Here is a 22951-nt window from a genome sequence, read left to right as displayed (position 1 = left end):
AACAAACCCAGTATATATATGATATGTATAAGCTACATATCATTTGTTTATTACATGAACACTTGAATAGCATAGAATAGAATAGAATAGAATAGAATAGAATAGAATAGAATAGAATAGATCTTCAGTGTGAACTACACATCACTGTGATATTATATTATTTAAGAGGTTGATAGTAATTAGTCTAATTTGGGTTACTCATATCAGTGTGCAGTGGTGTCAGCTATGGCGTCAAGGAAGAAGCAAAATCCAAGTCTTTAGCATAATGAATTGTATACACACTTTATAGTAAAGATATAATTCACTCTCATTTTCACAAGTTCTCATTAACTGTGAAGACACAGACTGTTCGGTATTTACATGCTGACATGCAACCACAACAGCACATGCTCATGAACATAGGCACAAAGTGACACAATGCTTACTAACGCTTCCCCTGAACTTAAGCAGAAGTATTAACCTCATGAAGTAACATTTTACACTTTTAACTCTGAGCAGAGAAGCTTTAAAACGTGTACTTAAATGCAACAGAAGTTTAATTTACACAAACACATATAGCCACAGACATGAAATGGAAACATTAACAGTACGACTTACTGTACAAGTTAAATAATGATGACAATGAGGGTTGCTCATTTATTATTTATGGACTTGTCCATGAATGTCCATAAAAACTCATATCTTTAAGGTGAACTCTCCTTTATTTCTGATAAATCTAAACCAAACCAAAGTGATATGGGCTTCTTTTCAGTGGATCCACAAGGGACTCTGGAGACCAGTGTTGGGCAAGTTACTTTGAAAAAGTAATTAATTATAGTTACTAGTTACTTCAAAAAAGTAACTGAGTTAGTTACTGAGTTACCAGATTCTAAAAGTAATTAATTACTTCAAAAGTAACTATTGCGTTACTTTCCTTCGGGATTAATAAAGTATTCTGATTCTGATTCTGATACTTTAAAAAAAATGTTTAACCCTCTGGGGTCCAGGGTATAATTGGCCATTTTAACCACTTTTGATTTTTCCTCGACAGTTCACCTTTAAAAACTATTTACTTTGCCTTGTTTGGTATCATTCTTTTCAGCACAACCTCACGTGTCTGAATTTACAGTTATGTTTTCATTTTGACATACTGTATTAACACAATTCATCTAAAATAAGACAAAAAACAACAAATCCGAGTAGAAAAAGTGATTTTTTTTCACTGTAACAACCACAAACATGTTCATTGAATCATATTTCATAACCTTAAATGCAAATATAAATTGTGAATTTTTAAATCATATGCACAAGTTTTGCAAATAACAAGTTATTTGCAGCCATTGCGGGGCGATCGTGGCTCAAGAGTTGGGAGTTCGCCTTGTAATCGGAAGGTTGCCGGTTCGAGCCCCGGCTCAGACAGTCTCGGTCGTTGTGTCCTTGGGCAAGACACTTCACCCGTTGCCTACTGGTGGCGCCAGTGTCTGGCAGCCTCGCCTCTGTCAGTGCGCCCCAGGGTGGCTGTGGCTACAATGTAGCTTGCCATCACCAGTGTGTGGATGACTGGATATGTAAAACGCTTTGGGGTCCTTAGGGACTAGTAAAGCACTATATAAATACAGGCCATTTACCTTTTACTCTTTTTTTTATAACCATTTCAAACTATTTACATAACAATCAGCTGTTCTGCATTCAATAAGATGCCACACAAATTATTTGTGCCACTCCAAAAAAATAATTTCCGTCCACTATAAAGGAGAACATCACAGCCTGATACCTGCAGATCTGACAGCAGCAGGTGTATCACTCCTTTTTCTACCTGGAGACAGCAGTCGCCTCATTGTTTTGACACACAACACAAAACTATCCACAACACTACACACTAACTACACAAGACAACACATTAACTACACCCTCCAAACATGCTAAACATCACAAATCTCTCACATCTCAAAACTTGCTCTCTCTCTTTTTCTGCTCTTTCTCGCTCTCTCTCTCTCTTACTCTGTGTTAGCGGCGCTAACGGCTGCAGACAGGAAGATACTGCCAGCACCGGAAACGTGCTCGTCATCTCCGAGCATGAAGTAAGGAGAGCCTTCAAGAGAGTGAACACCAGGAAAGCAGCAGGACCAGACGGCATCCCAGGTCGTATCCTAAGAGACTGCGCATACCAGCTAGCTCCTGTGTTCACTGAGATATTCAACATCTCTTTATCTCAGTATGTGATCCCCACATGCTTCAAAGAGTCCATCATTGTTCCTGTCCCGAAGAAACCCCACCCTGCTTCTCTCAATGACTATCGCCCTGTAGCCCTCACCTCAGTAGTGATGAAGTGCTTTGAACGCCTGGTCAGAGACTTCATCATTTCTTCACTACCAGACACACTGGACCCACTACAGTTTGCTTACCGTCCAAATCGTTCCACAGACGATGCCATCTCTCATCTCCTCCACACATCACTCACTCACTTGGACACTAGAAGGGGGAATTATGTTAAAATGCTCTTCATAGACTACAGCTCTGCATTTAACACCATAATTCCCTCCACACTCACCACCAAGCTGGAGCATCTGGGACTCAGCTCATCTATGTGTCAGTGGATCTCCAACTTCCTAACTGGCAGACCACAGGCAGTAAGGATGGGCGGACATGTCTCAGCCTCCACCACTCTCAGCACTGGAGCCCCCCCGGGGTGTGTTCTGAGCCCCCTGCTGTACTCACTGTACACATATGACTGTGTGGCCACTACCAGCTCCACCACCATCATCAAGTTTGCTGACGACACCGTCGTGGTGGGCCTGATCTCTGATAACAACGAGACGGCCTACCTGAAGGAGATTAGGAATCTGGAGAACTGGTGCCAGAGGAACAACCTCGTTCTAAACGTCAGTAAGACAAAGGAGCTGATAGTGGACTTCAGCACTAAGCAGGAGAGGAACTACCAGACCCCCGTCATCAACGAGTGCCCAGTGGAGAGAGTGGACAGCTTCAAATACCTCGGAGTTCACATCACGCAGGACCTGTCATGGTCCTGTCACATCAACACCGTGGTGAAAAAGGCCCGTCAGCGTCTCTACCACCTCAGACGCTTGAGAGACTTCCAACTGCCCTCCAAGGTGCTCAGGAACTTTTACTCGTGCACCATAGAGAGCATCCTGACGGGAAACATCTTAACCTGGTTCGGGAACAGCACCATGCAGGACAGACGAGCTCTACAGAGGGTTGTGCGGTCAGCTGAGCGCACCATCCGCTCCGAGCTCCCTGACCTGCACTCAATCTACAGCAGGCGGTGCTGGACCAAGGCCAGGAAGATCGTGAAGGACCTCAGCCATCCCAACAACAGACTGTTCTCTCTGTTGAGGTCAGGAAAGCGATTCCGCTCCCTGAAGACCAACACAGAGAGACTGAGGAGGAGCTTCTTCCCGCAGGCGATACGGTCTCTCAATCACACCACCACACAGTACTGACCCACACATATGGTTCTTACACACACACTGGACTTTCTGGACATTGTTTCACTTCATTACTTAAATCACGCTGCTGTTATTGTGTATATATTTATTTATATTTCTTCATACATTCTTATATAGTTCTATATTGTGTATTTTGTTGTACAGTTATTTTATTTTCAACTTTAATTTATATATTTTATCTTATTCTCCCAGTTAAATTTACCCTTCATTCTAATTTGTGTTGTACAGTTATTTCATTTTTAACCTTAATTTATATTTTATTCCTTCCTAGTTAAATTTACCCTTTTTAATTTTTCATATTTATTTCCTATCTTATTCATAGCCTTTTCCTTTTTTGTTTTCTTTAGGTCACGAGCAGTTGTCCAAGCATTTCACTACATATCGTACTGTGTATGACTGTGTACGTGACAAATAAAATTTGAATTTGAATTTCTCTCTCTCTCTCTCTCTCTCTCTCTCTCTCGCCATCACTCCTAAAACTTCCTTTTTGTTCATAAGCAGAGTGCTTGCTCGCGCTGTCCTTAGACAGCATGATGAAAATATTGAGGAAAAAACACGCCGTATATATTGTTTATCATGATTCTGGTTTTACGTGGCCTATCAACACAATTTAAAAACTGGTATATATCACATTGTTGCTTTGTCATCTTGAAGTGGTCGTGTGATTGGCTTACCAAGACTACTTTATTCTTCCTCAGTCAAACAGCAGCACTCATGCGATTGTTTTCCCCCTAGCTCAAGGGGGGCAAAAGTGATTTGTCTACCAGAAAGTGATTGCCGTCCGCGGGAGCATGTACAGCTTCTTAAAGCTGTAGCGCCCAAATTACTTACAAATACTTCCGTGCAACTGATATAAGGTGCGGTAAGCTGAATACAGCTTCAACTGTCTGTTTGTTGAAAAATAGTAATGCGATTCTTGTCAGTAACAGTAACGGTGTTGTAACGATAGGAATAGTAATTAGTTAGAGTACTCTTTATTGAAAAAAGTAACGCCGTTACTTCTAACGCCGTTATTCCCATCACTTCTGGAGACACTGTTTGTGCAACTCTCTATATTTTTGCATGTCTTACGTTTAACTTTGTGTTTTCTTTGAGTACCATGATCTGTTCTTTCATGCATTATGTTTGGCAAAGTATTAATGTGGATTGCAGAGTTATTATCATAGTCCTTTTTGTTCCCCTGTGGGTGAATATTCTGAACATTCAGAAAGATTGGGGGGGAAGAGATGTTTTCATAGATGTGAAGGCGTACACTTGCTGGGGAATCAGATGTTGGTATATCCTGTCTTTGTTGGTGAGTAGGTACATAAGAACTCTTAGGTGACTTTTTCCTACACTTTGTCCTCTTCTTATTGTGATCATAACCACAGCTGACCTGTTGGTAAGTGAAAAAGAGACAACAAATTAGCACATTCTTATGGGACTTGCATTTATTGGATGTTTGTACTGCCATTATTGGAAAATCGGGAGAAAATCTGGAGAATGGTGGCTCTGGGAGATTTTCGGGAGGGGCACTGACATTTGGGATTCTCCTAAAAAAAATTGGGAGGGTTGGCATGTATGAGTGCATGTACCAGGGCATCCAGGACATCAACTACAGGAAGGCAACACCTGCCTGCGACGGTGACGCCTCTGTACCAGATGCGCTGAACTACTTGTATGCATGGTTTGATGCTCAGAATGAATTGCTTGTGCTGCCTTCTGGCAAGAGGTACGGGAGCATTTGGGCCTCACTGTCAGACTGCAAAACAGTTTCTTCCCAGAAGCCATCAAACTCCTGAACACTCAGTGACTGGGCTGATACACACAGATACGCACACACGCATGCCTTCATACATGTCACTACACAGTAAAAATCGGAGTGTTAAAATAACACTTAAAGAGTTAAATTTAACACTGGTCCCGAGTCTATTTGGTCCCATTCGGAATTGGTGTTAAATCAACTCTTTCTATAGTGTTAAAATTTTAGAGTAAAATTAACTCTAAATAGAGTAAAAATTTAACACTGAGTAACACCGCAGAGTGTTAAATGAACCTAACACTACTAGTAGTGTCATATTATTTACTCTAACATAGTGATAAATTAACTCTATTTGAGTAAAATTCCACTGATTTCTAACACTGAATTGAGTTATTTCAAGTTAACACTGGGGGTTCAAATAACTCTGATGAGAGTTGATGTTACTCTATACTGTGTTATTCATACACTTTTTCTTGTGAAAAATTAGCTCTCATAGAGTAAAATTTTAAATTAATTTTACACCAAGTAGTGTTACTAAAACTCTTCCTCTTCCAGCATGAAAACCTGGTTTCTACTAATGCTTTAAAATATAAAACAAGTAAGCAAAAACCACAACTAGATAATACGTTTAACGGCTTTATTTTGATGTCAGGCTCAAAATATTAAAACATCTCATGTAGTGTACATAAAACACTACACACACAAAAACAGTCATAAAACACTTTAAAACAATGAATTTAGTTCGGCATAAAATGACAATATGGAACCACATACAGGGAGGAATCAGAAGTGCCATACTTCATTTGAAGATCAAATGGTTTGAAGTAACACAGCTCTTTTATGTTCAACACCTTCAGCACCATATTGGGGTGCATTCTGACCTTAAATGCATGATAATGGTCATCAAAACACAGGGTTTCCATCAGTTTTCCACAGAGCAATGCAATGTCATCTTTCACAACAATACATTTGATCTTATAAAACACTGGAATCTCAGACACTACCTCTGTACAGATGATAAAGTCAGGGCGGTACTCTGTACCATGATGTTTTATCCACTTAGCTGAAAAAACACTGGTAGACAACGCAGCTCCAAATTTTAAAGCAATTTCTGGACCTTCTTTCAGCTCTCCAAGTGTCACCATCTTTCCTGGTCCTAAAGCTAATCTTTCGAGGCTAAAAGACTCCCAATACATGGCCATACAACTTTGGTGTTTCTTGGCCAATGTCATTGTAATGTTTTTAAAGCTTTTTAATTGCTTCTTAAAGAAGTTATGTTTGGCTTCGTAACGCATGCACCACATGTGCAGAATTGGGCCAATATTTCGTATACTGCGAGGGTAATGTATCATGAAGTGATGCTTTGGTAGGAGACTGAGTGTAGGAAATAACTGCTTAAAGAGCTGATGATGATCAATAATTAAATGTTTGAGGTAGATGGTCATACCTTCTGACAGCACTGGTGAAAACACAATATTGACAATTTGTAGAAGCAGAAGTAGAAGATGCCAGTAGCTATCACCCACCTGTACCAAATCGCCAAACATCAAAGGTACATTACGCAATAAGCACCAAGATTGAATTGCATTTAGTCCTAAATCATTACTGCCATCAAACAACTTTACCCTTGGTGGGCGATTTCGCTGCTGATTGAAGCCATAGTCAAAGGCATGTATTCTACCAGCAAGTTGTTCAGCACTTAGGAAGTTCTCCTGAATGTACTGCAGCACAAGTTTCACCTCTAACTGAGCAACTCCCTCCAAAATGTCATGCATGATATCTACAGAAAAATTGTTGGCTGTGTTGAAATATTTAAGTGAATTCAAGAGACAAGTGCGTTTCACACCACATACATGAGGTAGCGTAGGATCTCTTTGTACACTTTCACAGTGCTGCTTATGCATATCAAGAGTTCTTAGTGCAACACCAGAATCATCTTCACAGAACACACTTTGAAAACAATCCTTCTCAAGCAGACAAAAACGACAACAATATCGAGCTGCAAATGACTCCACGAACCCAAACAGACTATGCAAGCCAAGATTGTCCCCAGTGACCTGGATTACAGTGCCATGAACCAAGTGTTTAAACATGGGAAGTTTCAGTCCCTCTGTCTCAAGAACTTTCAGATCATTGACAAGTGGCTCAAGGATTGAATTAAAGCCATAACGCTTTGAGTCTTGTGCATGAAAAAGAGCACACAAATGAATATTGACCAACAACGAATTAAAGATTGGAGGAAAATTCCTTAGTGTAAAGTATATTGCACCTAATTTATGTACACCCTTTTTAGAGCCCAGGGGATTTGCAGTTTCAAAGTCATCATAAAACAGTTGAATTTGTAAGGCATCTTTTTCTGCAGAAAATAGGGGACATCTTTTAACATAGGCAGCATCGATTAAGTCTGCATACACACCTTCTCTGGACATATTCCTCGACTTGAACATGTCGACAACATGGTGGTTTTGAAAGATAGTTTTCAGTGTTTCCAAAATAGGAACATATGCAAACCTATCGGTTACAATGACTTGATCAAAAGTCCCTGTGATCTTGTTTCTTCTACTGTCAAATCTTGTGCCAAGCACCATTTCAACAGGTTCAACAGTTGCCCATTTTTGTTTAAAGTGCCTATTTCGTTTAGCTTCTGAATTTAACAGTGTGAATGGGTTTTCAAAGTTTTTGAATGACTGCTCTAATTTCATTTTACTTGAAGTGTCCTGTGAAGGTAAGCTCTGTAAAGCTGCATCTTTAGCCTGAGTATGAATCTCAAAAAACACTTCCTCCATTGAGGAGACAAAACTATTCACAGTAGATTGGCTTAATCCAGCTGCCCTGAGCTGTGCAACAGTAGAGGCACACATATCCAAAGTGCTCTTATTTGAACTTTTCAACATTTCAGATGTTGTGGGTGTTTCTTCTACATTAGTTGACACCACCTGCCCTGTAGTGCTAACTTCTTTAACTGCCACATCAGGCTGTAAATTAACATCAGTGTCAGCCTGTTGGTCGAAATAGTTAAGGTGTTTGGTATTTAAATGTTTTCTAAAACCTGAAAAAGTGCCAAACACACAGCCACAGTCACGCTGGGCACATTTAAGGCGAAGATTTCTTCCGGGTAAGTAACCATGGACTAACCGTAAATGCCTAACAAGCATGTTTGAACCAGTAAACTCAGCCTGACAGACAAAACACTTCATGATGGAGAATTAACCTTCAAGCCCTAACGAAGCAACCTTGTCCTTATTTCAGCAACTCTGGGACTTTCTTTGATTTTGCCAACATCTATATTGTACACAGTGGTTTGGATGAATGTGTACATGTTGTGAAGCATGGTGTTGTAAGATGTGCCAAACACAAAATGTGCTTTAAACAGTTCATCAAAAGCACCAAGTGAAGAGGTAGACTTGCATGGTATGGCATTCTTGTCAAGAATAATGAAGAACTGGTGGATGTCATGCTTTTTCACCCCAACAGCCAGGAGGTAGGGTTGAGTGCTGGTAGTGATGGCATCAAGGTGCTCTTGGATATTTGTTCCAGTCTGAAAAGACAAATACAGACAGGCAATAAGAATCAAGTGTTTCTTAAACTGGTAATTCATACCATAAAAATAGAAAAGAAACAAACCTTCTTGAAGACCACAAGATGCCTTTCTGCTTGAGAAGCTGACACCTTTCCTGGTCTCTTCCGACCCTGACCAGATGGTGGAATCAAATGTAATAGCAATAGAATCGCTGAGAGGTCACTGTCCCAGCCTGAAAAAAAAAAAATTGGTTTTATAATAAAGTTGAATCATCCTCATCAATAACAAATTTCAATGCATCTGCATTGACAAAATGTTTGAGTAGACCCAAAATACAAAAGGACAGCTGTTCTGTGACAAACATTATATATCCTGTGAATGTTCTAATTAAAGAAATAACAGCTCACCAATGTCAGCATTAACTTCAGTGGCATCCTCAGGAGAGTCAGCTGCCAGCAAGAGTTCTTCCAGGTCACTGGTAGAAGGAAGCTTTCTGCCTTGTTGGATAATCTTTCTTTTGAATGTTGTTGGCCACCTCTCCAGCAACCTGCCTGATACATCCTCACCAAACATCAGTACAAAATCCTGTTCGATCTGTAACAGGGATAGAGAACAGAGAATTATATCTGCTATCTGCAAAAAATAAAATGTGTTTACATTGTCAACGTAATGAAAAATATTCACCAAGCCTTTGATATCTTTGAAACGTGGAAACACAGACAGTATGTTGCTTGACAGCAGGGGGTCAAGGACCATGTTGTGTCGATAAACAAATGTCAACTTCATCTTCTTTTTGACTGTGTCTTCATCAGCTGAATGTTTCATCAGAGAGATTGCTTCCTTGCACTCATCCTCACTCAGCACGTTCTCTGTAACAAACTGCAACTCTCGTCTGACAGTTGGTCCACCACACTGGTCTTCACCCGATGATCCATCTCCTGGTGCTAGACAATATGAAATACAACTTTATCAAAACTAATAATAACATTTGATAACCATTATTAATACAGAACCACAATTTGGAACTGTATTATACGTTTCCACTGAATTATAAGTGTTACCTCCAGATGTTAATCGCCTCTCTTTAGCAGTGCATCTCTGTATGGTTTTAATCCTCCAGGCCAAGTACCCAGTGCCACTCTCGCCATCATAATAATGTTCCTTGGAGAGTGACATATACAGACATTTTGTTTATTAATTTATCAGTAAGTTATGTGACCATGAACAGTTGATAAGGACATACATTTTGGCAGGATTTAAAATTTTGATTTTAGTTGTATCAGTTATTGCTGTTAGCTACTTACATAGCCATTTTTTGAGTACGGGTCACTGAGGTAAGGGAAAAATGTTACAATTCCTCTGGCATACATTTCTTTTACCTGCCGTGGTGGTGATGTACTGCAAGATCAAAAGGAAAAGAACTAGTCAGCTTCGCTGGAATTAATAGAGATTTAAAATAATTTGAAAATGATAGTAAAAATCACAGGGCCAGAAATAAATTACCCATTTTTTTCTGTCATGTCAGCTACCAGTATGTTGACCATTTTTCTTCTGGTTTCATCCACCAGGGACTTGGTCCAATTGTACTCATTTATTATACGTTCTCCACCAGGTTTGCTTGTGAGAATGGATTCCACCAACTGGAAAACACAATAAAAACATTCTACATGTTGATATAACCACTACAGTTCAGAACACTTAAACTACAAACAAAAAAGACACTATTAGAAGAATGTGGAAATCTGTTAACTCTTACTTGCTTAGCTTCTGCATCCAGCTTCTGACGTTTCCTCAAAGGGCTGTCTGAAAGGATGACCGTATCCTGTGAATCTGATGAATGTGGCGATGATAACTGGAACTGCTCAGGAGACACTTCTGCAACAGATGTTTCCAGACCTTAAAAATAGGAGCAAAACAAATCAGTTTACATGGTCCCTCCATAGACTCATTTTATACACTCTTTGATTAAACAATGTAATAATGACACCAAAAAAAAAAAAAAAAAGACATCCAATGAAACACAAATCACTCAAACAAACCTGTTTCATATTTGATGGTTAGTACCCCGGTTGAGGGATCTGTTACTATATCCTCAAAAACATCCTCATCCAACTCAGTCCCTGAACTATCAAAAACTTTCACTCCTTCTGTTACGACTGGCGCACCAAACTTTGCAAATGCTGGAAACAAGCACACAAGTTTGTGTAAACAAAAAGACATGACATTTAATGTTTTGTAGCTTAAAATGAAGATCATTTCAAGATACTCTTTCAAAAATGAGTCAGATAAACAAAGCCTAAATTATTAAGCGCCTCTAACATGCTTGATAAGTGGTAGATTAAAAGGAGTGACACTCACATTATGCAGTTTTTCCCCCCACTAAATATACATTCATAACTAAGATGCTTCCAAAACACAGATCATTTTCAATTAATCATAAAATGCAGTTTGAAGAGACTAAATAACAAAAAGAACTTAAAGCCTCTTGTACACCTTTTTAATACAATGTTGGTTTCTTACCGGCAATCAAAAACTCCTTAAGGCTTGGCTCAGATACTCTAACAAATTTCTGCACACCTCCAAGTTTTGCTTTAAGCAGCATGCTTCCTGTAGACAGTAATTTCTTATAGTCAGTGCTCTTCATTGAACTACAGTAAACAGAAAATGTGAATATTAAAACAGTCCCATAAACAGCCTTGCAATGTGATTTCTTACACTGTATGTTACTTTTATGTCAGTGAAACAAGGTGTCAAGATATAATCCTCAATACAAAACTAAAATAATAACTACTACTTTTAACCATTTGTCTGACCTAACTTAGCACTAGGGAGCCAGTATTTTGTTCATCTTTAGTTTAACATACTGAACAGTCTGGTAACCAAAATGGAAAAAGCAGCAGGGTAACTTTTGTCAATACCATCAACTCACAATAAATACAAACGCTGTCATCTTAAATTCAAACTACTAAAAAAATGCATTAAAAACTGAATCCTGGACATTTTGGATATTTTATCAAGCTTATAACACCTGCTGGTTGTAATCCTGTAACTGTAAAATCGCTAAAGACAGCCGAGTTAAAATAAGACAATAACCTTACTAAAAACGACCTCTATATCTGGTACCTAGGTATCAAAAAAAAGAAAAAAAGAAAGATGTAACATTTAGTGTACAATTTTAATTAGTTAATGCTTGAGTTAGGTAATTTAAAATTTAACGCTAACTAGCGAATTGCCCGCGCACTGAGGTTAGCCAAAATGCTAGTTAGCTAGCTAATGTTAATATATAGATCCCAACACATGGAGGGTTTCATTTAATGGAATTTCGAACATGCTAGAACACAACACAATCACCACTACACACTGAAATAAATTTTGATAACAAGCCTTACAGTCCAACACTGATATCAGTCAACTTTTTTAGCTAATTAACAACCTTACATTAGCATACAGATAGTGTCACATTTGCTTCTGGTACAAAATGAAATATATAATAAACATGGACAAAAGGAATGTAACCTTATTTTAACGTGCTACCTGTGCTTAAAATGTCGAATTGTTGGTTTAAAAAGTAAATATGAACAACTTACCCTGCAACTGATGTGAAGAAAATGGCGTCGTGAAAAATCCTCTCGGTTTGAAAACCAGTCTGTGGTGGGAGGAGCTTTCTAGAGTAACGTTGACACTGTCTCTTTTAACTCCAGGAATCATCACCCACACTGGGGGGCGTTTTGCTCCAGCTGTTGTTATAATGACTCTATTAGAGTAAATACACTTTAACACTGCTGATTTAACACTGGGAAATTTACTGTGTACCAACCACTTATCTGCACGATCTCATACACACACACACGCACACCTTCATATATCAGTTACATTTTGCACATCGCTCAGTCTTTTGCACATTCTATTGCACTGTTGGGTCTGCACCGTCTTGTGTCGGTATCATTCTGTTTTTTTCTGGTGTTGCACTGTTTTTGTTTTGTTTTATTGCAATTTTGCGCATTGCGCTTTATGCAGTCTGGTGATTGACAATAAACCCACTGGATCATGACCTTGAGTAAACTTAGTTCAGCTTAACTCAGTTGCGCCGCGATAGGCTATCAAACAAGCTCTGAATTTGATCCATCCAAAAGACATGTTTTTTGACGAGGGTTTTCAGGCAGAGGAATACTTGAGGAGTTAACAAGATTCTACTACAAATAAAACTGAGATGTAAAATTGTTAAACAATGCCTATCAATGATGCTATTAGACATACTTGGTTTTGCTGCAGGTAGAGCAAGACTTCTACCAGTGAATGCCATGAGAGTGGTAGTGGTAACTTTTTATCTAATGGTATATTAATCATTCTGAATCCAGACAGTGTAATGTCTGTTGATACACACTCACTACATTCCTGTAAATTCAGCTTTTTAGTTATGTACTACAAGCACAGCTTTCAGATTGACGTACATTTTTTGAGTTCATACCTTTCTTTTGTTTGCACTGTTGCAGTACTCATGTTGTTTAAGTTTTGAGGTTTTTCTGGACTTCCTGCAGCATACTGCCAGAAGCAGGATAACGATCAGACCAACACCACCAACAGTAGCACACACGATGGTGCCTGATGAAAACAAGAACATTTCAGGTCTTGTTCATGCAAACACTTTAAATGATATTATCAAAGTAAGCATTACCTGTTTTGATGTTAGGTCCTTCTTCTGCTGTGAAGTTTAGGGCTGTAGGACAGATTGGAATATTGTGTCATATAAAGTTATCTATTATTCATATGAATAAGGATTGATAAATATATTTATACCTGTTGAAAGTTTAGTGGGCTCTGTGGTGTCTATTCCTGTTGTTAAATGTGTTGTGTTGGTATTCTGATATGTCCTTGTGGAAGACACATCAGGTATGACCGTTGTCACAATTTTAACAGCTGTATAAAAAGAAATGGTGTAAGAGGCATTTAGACTATTGGTATTTTTATTTTTGTAAGCAATACAGGAAATGTATGGTATGTAATATTTAAATAAATGTAATAATTGTAAACGTAAATAATTGTAAAACGCAAAAAAAAAATGAATCCAATGATTTTCAAATCTTATGAACTCACATTTTATTTACAATGGAACACAAAAAATATCAAATGGTTAAAATGAACATGGAACATCTCTCAAAAGTCTGGAAAACCAAGTAGTTATAAAAATAAAATAGCTGGAGGAATGCTTTGCAGATATTTAAGTTAGTTAGCAACACATCTGCACCATGACAGTGTATAAAAAGAGTATTTTAGAGAGGCCAGGTAATGGAAGCAGAGGTTAGCCAATCTAAAAAAAATAATGTCCACAAATTGTGGAACACTTTCAAACTAGTTCCTCAAGAATCTAAAAAAGTCTGTGTGGGCAAGAGAGCCTGAAAATCAATGACTGATGTCCCTGATGGCTAGGTGCTCAAATGGCACTGAATTTAAAGTAGAGATGGACCGATCCGATATTACGTATCGGTATCGGTCTGATACTGACGTAAATTACTGGATCGGATATCGGAGAGAAATAAAAAAATGTAATTGATCCATTAAATATCAAAAAAGCATGACATGGCGTAACTCGGCTCATAACCATAGCCATAGCTGGACTGGCCATCGGGCATACCGGGCATTTGCCCGGTGGGCCGCTGGCGATTTTTTGTTTTTATGGGCCGATGGATTTTTATTTTTATTTTTTTTTAAGGAAGGGTATCTATAATGAAAGGTGTTGGATTGGCCAATTGGTCATGATCGACTCTGGGCTGGACCAATTACAGCCAAGGAGGCCGGATGCACCCTCCCCCTTGTTTAGCAATCACATGATTTTCGCGCATTGCATGCCGGGAACTAGTGGCAAAACAATCCAAGTACCGCATCAAATGCAAGCATTTGCAGCAACGCAAAACGTTCATTCTCCGGTTCCAACACCTTCTTGTTTTTTTCTTTGCCGCACAAAAAAGGAATGTACAAAACAAAAGGAGAACAATGCCGGTCCGTACAAAGACAGACTCGACGAAAAGACAAAGAAAAGATACGAGGAAAAATCAAAGGAGTGAAAGGGTCAGACCCTTACGAGCACACAGAGTGGACAAAAGACGTCAGCGTGCTGCCCAACTTTCACCACGCTCAGATTTATAATTATACGGTTCTTGGAGTGAGTGCATGCACTCATGAAGTTTAGTAACTTCAGGTCACTGCAACAAGCCCAGGTACAGTTTACCGACGGATGGGTACAGGGACCATGAAATGCACCGTGTAGAACGAAAGACCACGGTAGGAACAAAGGTAAGTTTACCAGTCTCACAAATCGTCGTCATAAATACACATTCGTTAACAGTTTATTAATATAACCTTCGAGCTCAACGGTAATTAATTAGTAGTGGAAATAATTTCTGGTAGCATTACAGAAATGTAGCAGTGACAATAATATTGTATGTTGTAATCGCACTGGGCAATTAGTGATACAAAACAACTGTTTTATCCTGTGAATAAAAGTATATGTTTTTGTCAATGTACCATGGTAATAACAGAAGCGAAACGCAATATTGTGTCAGGACAATTCACTATTTATGCACAATAAACAAAGGAGCATAGCGCGACAATTTCTGTTCAGCGCCAGACTTGCTTGTAACCTATATCACCAATTATGTTAAGAAAAATTACGTATTAACTACTACAAAACTCTGACCTTTGTGGGAATGCTTGGAGCAGACTAATATGTGAGCTGGAGTGTTCTGAGACGTTATATTTGGTATATCCAGACCATCCGTCGGCTCTTACTTCGGAAACATGGCTTAAAAAATTTCTCTTCAACGACGTAATCCGATAAAAAAAAAAAACGATCTCTTTACCCGTCAGCTTCCCGTGGCTGTCATGCGACCGGCTATTGCAGTTAATAATACAACAGCTTGTTGCCATTTTCTGTGTTTCTTTTTATCGCTGTGTAACCGAGTTCAATTGAAAGCCTGCGTGCACTAGTACCTCTTGCCACAAGTTCCCAGAATCCTTTGCGGTTTTACCCCTGAATGACGTCACATTTTCAATCTTTATCCTGGTGGGCCGGTCTCTAGTCAAAATGCCCGGGCCGATTTTTTGTCCCAGTCCAGCCTTGACCATAGCACCTCGGAGCAGTGTGCTCACGTGATAGAGTGGCTGTGTGTATTTGTAGCCTCGCTACCAAACCAGCATTTCATCTCGGAGGAAGTTATCCCACAGAGAAGTAAAGCAAGTGTGTAAGTTCATCTCTGAATGTTTGTAAAGCATTCCCACATTAAGCTTAACAACCAATATATGGAGCGACTGCCTCTTCTCCCTCCCTCTCCTGTTGCTACTTCAATCATGAAACTGCTTAATGATCAGCTGATCGGCTTTTCTGTCATGAGTCCGTCTCTCTTCTTTGTTTTTGGCCCACTTCGCGCCAGAAAGAGGAAACCAGCAGCTGAACAACAGCAGCATGTTTAAGCTTGATAATCTGTTGTTAGAATTTATTTAATATTACTTTCTACACCAGGATCGTTTTCTACGTAGCTGACGGCTGGTAACTGTGCAGGGGCGGATTTAGCAAAGTTTAGCCAGGGGGGCCGATAGGGCATTAACAGGGAAAAGGGGGCACAAAGACATACTTTTAGTTCTTATTCTCATTTAAAATGTCTAGCTTTTAATCAATAATTGTCTGAATCTTGCACCCAAAGTTTTAATCTTATGTATAATATATAGAAGTCCATTACTGTATATAGTAACTGTTAAGTCTAATATACCCTAGTAAGCTATACTACTTTTTCCTTTGGGAAGATACCATCTGTGCAGTCTGCAATTCTGTAGAACAGGGGTGTCAAACTCAAATACACGGTGGGCCAAATTTCAAAACTGGAACAAAGTCGCGGGCTAACATTAATATTTATTGAAAAAAAAATCTTCCTCCAGATATAAGAATGAATCTTTTCTTATGGACTCAAACAAGTTTTGCTGAAAAACTGAATATGGAACAAGCAAAGCTTAATACTAAACAATATATATATTAGCTGTATAATACCAGTAGGCCAGCTCTAATAGTAATTTGGTATGGCTTCGCGGGCCAAATTTGGCCCGCGGGCCAGAGTTTGACACCTATGCTGTAGAAGAAACATGTTGCATCTATTTAATTATTCTTGAAAAATAATTTACTTCTGTGCATTTTTTTTTTCACACTGTATCAAATTAAAGTTGATTACATCGATTAAGCATCATGAGGTGGAGGGTGGGGGGTGGTTCCCTATTTTTTTTTTCATCAGAGTTTGCAACCCTATTAGTTAGGTTGCTTACTCTTTAAAATACCAGAATAGGAAGGATGGAGTAGGTTTAAGTTTATTAGATTGATCAGTGTTGCTGAACTATGAAATATTTTGGGTGCAGTGTATTTTTTACATACAGGTATAACAGAATAGCCCAACAATGTTCAGAATTTAGTCTTTTTGTCCAGAAAGCCCCACCAAAGTGTGTAATGCCTTTTTCAAGAGATGATTTATGGATTTAAAAAATAATTTTAAATCCACTATAATAAGTTAGAAAAGCTGCATTTTTCAAAATACTCTAATATGTTTTATCTAAAAAGATTTGAGAGAATAATAGAATAAAGAGGAAAATACAAAATAATAGAAATTTCAGAGCTAAAAGAAGTTGTGGGCTCCAGTCAAACCAAAAGACAAAAAAAGTGAACCAAAGGATTATGAAAATTTTAAAATTAATTATTAGTATATTATTTTATACCGTCTATCTGTAACATAACTTCAGCAGTGGTAAGATACTTGTACGGTAAATTTAAATTTAAATGTATTCCTCTTCTAGTGAAATATGAATGTGTAAACTTTACAGAACTTAAGGGTATTAATGCATTTTATTTAAAACTGATTGTATAATACACATACCTTTCTTTACTGTTAGCTGTACCTCAACATATGTGTCAAAAACAGTCCGCTCCACAGCACACCGGTATTTCTGTGAGTCTGACAGCTGGAGATTGCTGAAGGTCACAGTGAAGGATCCATCCCCAGAGTCCATCAGAGCAATCCTCCCTGACTCTGCTCTTCTGCCAGGTTCTACAGTAAGTAGTATGTCTCCTGTGCTTATACATGGATCTTTGCAGAAATACTTGTTGTTGCTCCCTGCGAGTCTGTGTGAGCACTGGAAGGAGACACTTCTCCCCTCGAATTCCTCTAAATTGATTATGGTTCCATCAGTAAGGGGAACTGCTAAAATTGAAAGCATTGAGTGCAGAATTAAATGCACTGAAATTACCATTTAAATATAGCTTAAAGTGGTAACATTGTAAAGTCACTTACCATATAAAAGGCAACAGAGGAATGAATTGATCTTCATTGTGGCTGAAAAGTAACATCTATGTAGGGTTTTTTCTTATTCTAAGTGGTTTCTTCTTGTCAAATATATCTACATGATCCACTGTTGTCCGAATTTGCCACAATCATGATAAAAGTAAACGTGTTGACAGGTATTTTCACAGTTTGCTATATAATTACATAACAGGGAAACCCCAGTGCAGACGGATGTGATTGGTGAATGGTGGAAGACAGACTTGCTTCTGCAGTCAAATCAGGTTTGCTCTCATTCTAACTTTCAAAGGTGTGTGGGCATAAAAAGGAGGAAACAGCACCAACACAGCCTCCTTTGTAACAGCCTCTTTTAACTGTGTCACCAACACTGGCTCACAACATAAGTGCTGTTTTATGTCACATCTGTTTATATTTAGACTTAGACTTTATACTTAGATTGCTCTAAAGCAGTCTGCAGTAAAAGAAAGGACAGAAGCTCCACCTACGTGCTACTTAAACGTTGGCAACAGACAAACAAACAAACACATACGATATGATTTAAAAGCTGAACAATTACTAATCATAAAAAAGAACAAAGCTGACTTTTACCATATCAAAGCACCAAATCACAACAACAGTCACATCAAGGCACTTTATATTGTAAGGCAAAGACTCTACAATAATACAGCTCCAACAATCAGATGAGCCCCATCAGGAAGTACTTTGGCGATAGGGGGAAGGAAAAGGAAGAAACCTCAGCAGAGCCAGGCTCAGGAGAGGGTGTCTGTGTCTCTACCATTCTTCCCTATTAAAACAGATTTTTTTTTTCTTTAATTGCACTGCTCTCACAAACAGCAAATACTGACGTTTTCATTAGTACAGCTGAAGTTTTCAGTAGCACAGCTATATTTTTAATATTTTTAGTTTTTATCTCAAATCGCTGAGACAAAAACTGACTGGTCGAGAGTTGGCAGGTATAGAGAAATCTATGTAGGACATCTTTTTCATGAGAAAGTCATTGTGTTTTAGAGTTGTGGTTTTGAGGCTTAAAAACTGCCTCTGACTTCTATCACTAGGAACATCCTTCCTGTAAAGTAAGTGGCAATGAGTAACTAAGACTTTCCAGCAGACATATATGTGTACATGTATACAAACACATGTCTGACAGATGATGCAGTCATAGAGCATAATAAAATAATTTCCTATATAAAAAAACAAAAGAAGTCAAAACAAAATTTATTTTAGAAACTGAAAAAATGTTTTCATATCATCATAGCAATTTTCTGTCTCCTTATCAATAATCCAGTTACAAAATGACGTACAACATTCACACATTAGCGCTGTTATTTTTTTTTCTATGCACATAAGTTTGAACACAACTGTGTAAAAATCACTTTAGTCTTCTATTCACTTTCTATTTAATTATATGTTGCTATACTATACAAAATATAACTATACGTTACACAGACATAGCTTGCAACAAATGTCGCACAAGTATAATTTTTGGTGACGGCACTGGCATCTTGCAAAGGTTATGTCATAGGCTCTGTGTAGATTCATTGCGGAAGGATAAATTAAGCTTTATTATAACACTGCTTTGAAATTTATGAAAATAAATGGTGGTGGTCAGAGGGCCCGGTGGCGCCAGTGTCTGGCAGCCTTGCCTCTGTCAGTGCGCCCCAGGGCAGCTGCGGCTACAATGTAGCTTGCCATCACCAGTGTGTGAGTGTGTGTGTGAATGGGTGAATGACTGAATGTAGTGTAAAGCGCTTTGGGTTCCTTAGGGACTAAGTAAAGTGCTATACAAATACAGGCCATTTACCAATAATCTTAGTAACAAATGTTATTATTTTCATTTTTACAAATAAATCCTGTAAACTGTTTTTTATGCAGTTCTTTCTAATGCCTGTGTCTTTTTTATAATATAAAAAATTATCAAATACAAAAATGTGGAAAAGTATGAATTATATGGAGAATTATATTCAAATAGTTTCATAAAACACAAAGAAGAAAAGAAATTCTCAGGACACGAAGAAACTAAAGTGGGGTTTTTTGTCAAGAATTTGAAGATCCAGTACATGGTAATGGCACCATATTCAGAGATGTTGTTAGCTCCAGAGCAACCTCTGCTTCAAAAGCCTGCAGCCCCACTGCAGCCAGAGCAGATGCAACATCTGCTTTTTGTTCATCCTAGGATAAATAATAAATAATACTAGTTTGACCTCAACCTTAACTCTCAAAACAGACATTGGCAAAACAGACATTAATCATTTTAAATGATTAAACATAAGAATGGGACACTCACATAACCCTTGCTATTTTGAGCTCTTTTTGGACCTTCAGAAACTAGTGATATGATTCGATCGAGTGGTAAAACACTGTGGTGTTAGTGTACATTAATGTCTTTATGTCTATAATAACCAACCTGCATATCTCTGCCAGTTTCCATTGAACGCATTGGAATAAAGTCACAGATTTTTTTCTTTTTTTTCTTTCTTTATTATTAAAAAAACAATGACCCAGACTTCACAGTTTTTATTAATCATTACCCACAAAAAGGGAATAAAGTTTATGGTCATGTTACAGTTTCTCCATCTGCTTGGGTCCGCTTCTGTCTGAGTGTGGTCAATCTTATCATCAGACAGTGTTAGGATGCCTGGGTCGTTGACCCAGAGGTTTGAGTTTATTATATTATTTATCATTTCTAGTCTTTGGTTTCTTTGTCTGTGTTCTGTCTTATGGTTTACGTCTCTGTTCCCTCTGTTGCAGTGCCTGCGTGTGAGGCTGTGTCTTTAGTTCAGTCTGTGTTGTTTCCTGTTTTATTTTGAAGGTCCATGTCTGATGTTAATGTATCTGGTTTTGCTTCCCCTGTTTCGTTAGGCCTGATTTGCCCCAGCTGTGTTTCCCTCCTGTTACCCATTCCCTGATTGCTCCCTCTGTGTATTTAAGCCCTGTGTTTCTCTGTGTCTGTGTTGTGATCTACCCTTATGCTATGCTGTGTGTTTTGTCAGTCTTCCTGCGTAAGTTTATTTTGATATATCTAGTTGTGTTACATTTGAGTTCAAGTTTTACCTCAGAGTGTCTGCACCTTGGGTCCTCCTACTACTAGTGATGGGCAGATGAAGCTTCATGAAGCACTGAAGCTTTTCATCCACTTGGTTCATCCCAGCGCAAACCTTCTTGAAGCTTCATTTGCTCTAGTAGGACACCTACTGGACGTAAAAATATTAGTTGGCATGAATTTGAAGAGTGTGGCCTTTTGCACACAGCCTGTAAATGTCAACAACAAAAGGAGTGTGTAAAACATGTATATTGTAGTGATGGCAGTATACTGTGTATATTTATACTGGCAGTATGGAAAATGATAATTTGGAAATGCTTAAAATGGAAATGATCATTTACTGTGAGGTGAGGTGTGGTTGGGGTGTAGACAGTGGTTGTGCTTTTGTAACGTTGAGGTATGGACAGTCCTGCCTGTTCACATTTTATTCTGTAAAAACTAAATTTTCACTGCTTTTATGACCTTTTTAGTGGGGAGAACATAGCTAGGATTGAATGATTTAACAAATCTTTTGAATCCTTTGTCCTCCACAATGCTAAATGGCTGGGAGTCCTCAATCACCATGCTAACCAGATCTTCATCTATTTGAGATTGTTCTCCTGAGGAAAGACAATAAAGACAAAGCACAAATATAAATATCACACACGTAACTTATAACGGTTGTATAATATTGTTATATCATTTAGTAACATTACTGCATGCTATATTATCATTGCATTTGATGGCTCACCTGGTCTTGCTCCACAATCGATGTTCCCCTTATTCTCATGCAAAGCTCTGTAGTGCCTAAGCATGGATGAGGTGTCGTTATATCCCAGCTCCCTGGCACATAGCAAACACTTCACCTTGTACAAAAGTCAAGACAGCTTAACATAACTTGTATTGCACCATCAGTGTTATGAAAATACATCTTCTGTAGAAATTTACATACCTTGTTGGGAGGAATAAGATCAAAATGTTCCCACACAGGGGAGGACGTCCTCCTCTTCTTAGCTGGCTCCATTCTCTCCTGACTTTCTCTCCTCACTCTCATAAACCTCCAACCTGTCTCCAAACTCTCACTAATTGCAATTCTCCATCAAACACCCACATTTTTGAATGAAGTCTGAGGGGTTTATATCGCTGTCATATCTCGCGGCAAAGTTCGAACCACTTCATGAACCAGTCACGTGGTACAGCCGGGCAACGAGGCTTCGGACGTCATCATTTTCAGCTCCTCCCATAAATGAAGCAAGCCTCAATACGCGCATCGCGGAAACGCTCCCTCAATTACTCGACACAAGCTTCGAAGCCTCGATACAAAACGTCACATCACTATCTGCACCTTGGGTCCTCCTACTACCACTCTTGTCTGCACACAGCCTTCACATAACAGACAGTGAGTTAAAACTGTCTATGTCCAAGTATGCAACAAATACAAAATTATTTTCATTGAACTTTGTTTCACTCTAAATTGTTCTGTAGTCATCCTGGCCACACCGGCAGTAACATCATGTCCCACCAATGCAGCCCTACCCCAAATGAACACTTCTTTCATTTTAACATGTTTAAAAACGACGTATGTAGAATTTAGCTACAGGTGAATTTGTTGTGTAACACAGGCAGGCTCAGTCGTGTCTACGCCCATCTGGACCAGCCAACGAACACTATGAGGGTTATGTTTTTTTGATTTTTTTTCCAGTGCATTCAATAGCATCAGGCCAACCCTTCTGGGTGATAAGCTGACATCGATGCAGGTGGATGCCTCTCTTGTGTCCCTGATTGTTGATTACCTAACAGGAAGACCACTACTGGACTGGGTTATAAACACCACTGCACAATACAGGAAGTGCCAGAGTGGTCTCTATTTTCGGAGGCAGCCGAGGTCTT

The 22951-nt window shown here is 38.7% G+C and overlaps 2 protein-coding genes across 5 annotated transcripts; both read right to left on the bottom strand.

The window, feature by feature from the left end:
* Positions 1 to 3969: 3969 nt before the first annotated feature.
* On the bottom strand, positions 3970 to 17992 carry LOC309707709 (uncharacterized protein; the record flags this gene model as incomplete). The annotated part of the gene is made up of 5 exons (XM_082535191.1): positions 3970 to 4824; positions 13179 to 13312; positions 13386 to 13427; positions 13508 to 13627; positions 17620 to 17992. The coding sequence occupies 5 exons, from the start codon at positions 17990 to 17992 to the stop codon at positions 4408 to 4410; spliced, it is 1086 nt and encodes a 361-aa protein (XP_082391317.1). The 3' UTR covers positions 3970 to 4407.
* On the bottom strand, positions 5814 to 12509 carry LOC309708343 (uncharacterized protein). Of its 4 annotated transcripts, none has more exons than XM_082536296.1 (11): positions 12298 to 12505; positions 11231 to 11317; positions 10750 to 10890; positions 10467 to 10606; positions 10214 to 10350; positions 10015 to 10108; positions 9772 to 9871; positions 9395 to 9654; positions 9118 to 9304; positions 8815 to 8942; positions 5814 to 8728 (listed from the first exon to the last, which is right to left on the bottom strand). In XM_082536296.1, the coding sequence occupies exons 1-11, from the start codon at positions 12416 to 12418 to the stop codon at positions 8411 to 8413; spliced, it is 1713 nt and encodes a 570-aa protein (XP_082392422.1). In that variant the 5' UTR covers positions 12419 to 12505; the 3' UTR covers positions 5814 to 8410. The 4 variants fall into 4 exon arrangements, with proteins under 4 accessions (XP_082392422.1, XP_082392423.1, XP_082392424.1 ...); XM_082536297.1 differs by having other exon boundaries at positions 10090 to 10108; XM_082536298.1 differs by lacking the exon at positions 12298 to 12505 and adding an exon at positions 11804 to 11823.
* Positions 17993 to 22951: the final 4959 nt, after the last annotated feature.

Source organism: Aulonocara stuartgranti (genome assembly GCF_965226115.1).
Source record: "Aulonocara stuartgranti genome assembly, chromosome: 6".
In the NCBI taxonomy this organism is placed as follows: Eukaryota; Metazoa; Chordata; class Actinopteri; order Cichliformes; family Cichlidae; genus Aulonocara; species Aulonocara stuartgranti.
This window is presented reverse-complemented; position numbering and strand designations above follow the sequence as displayed.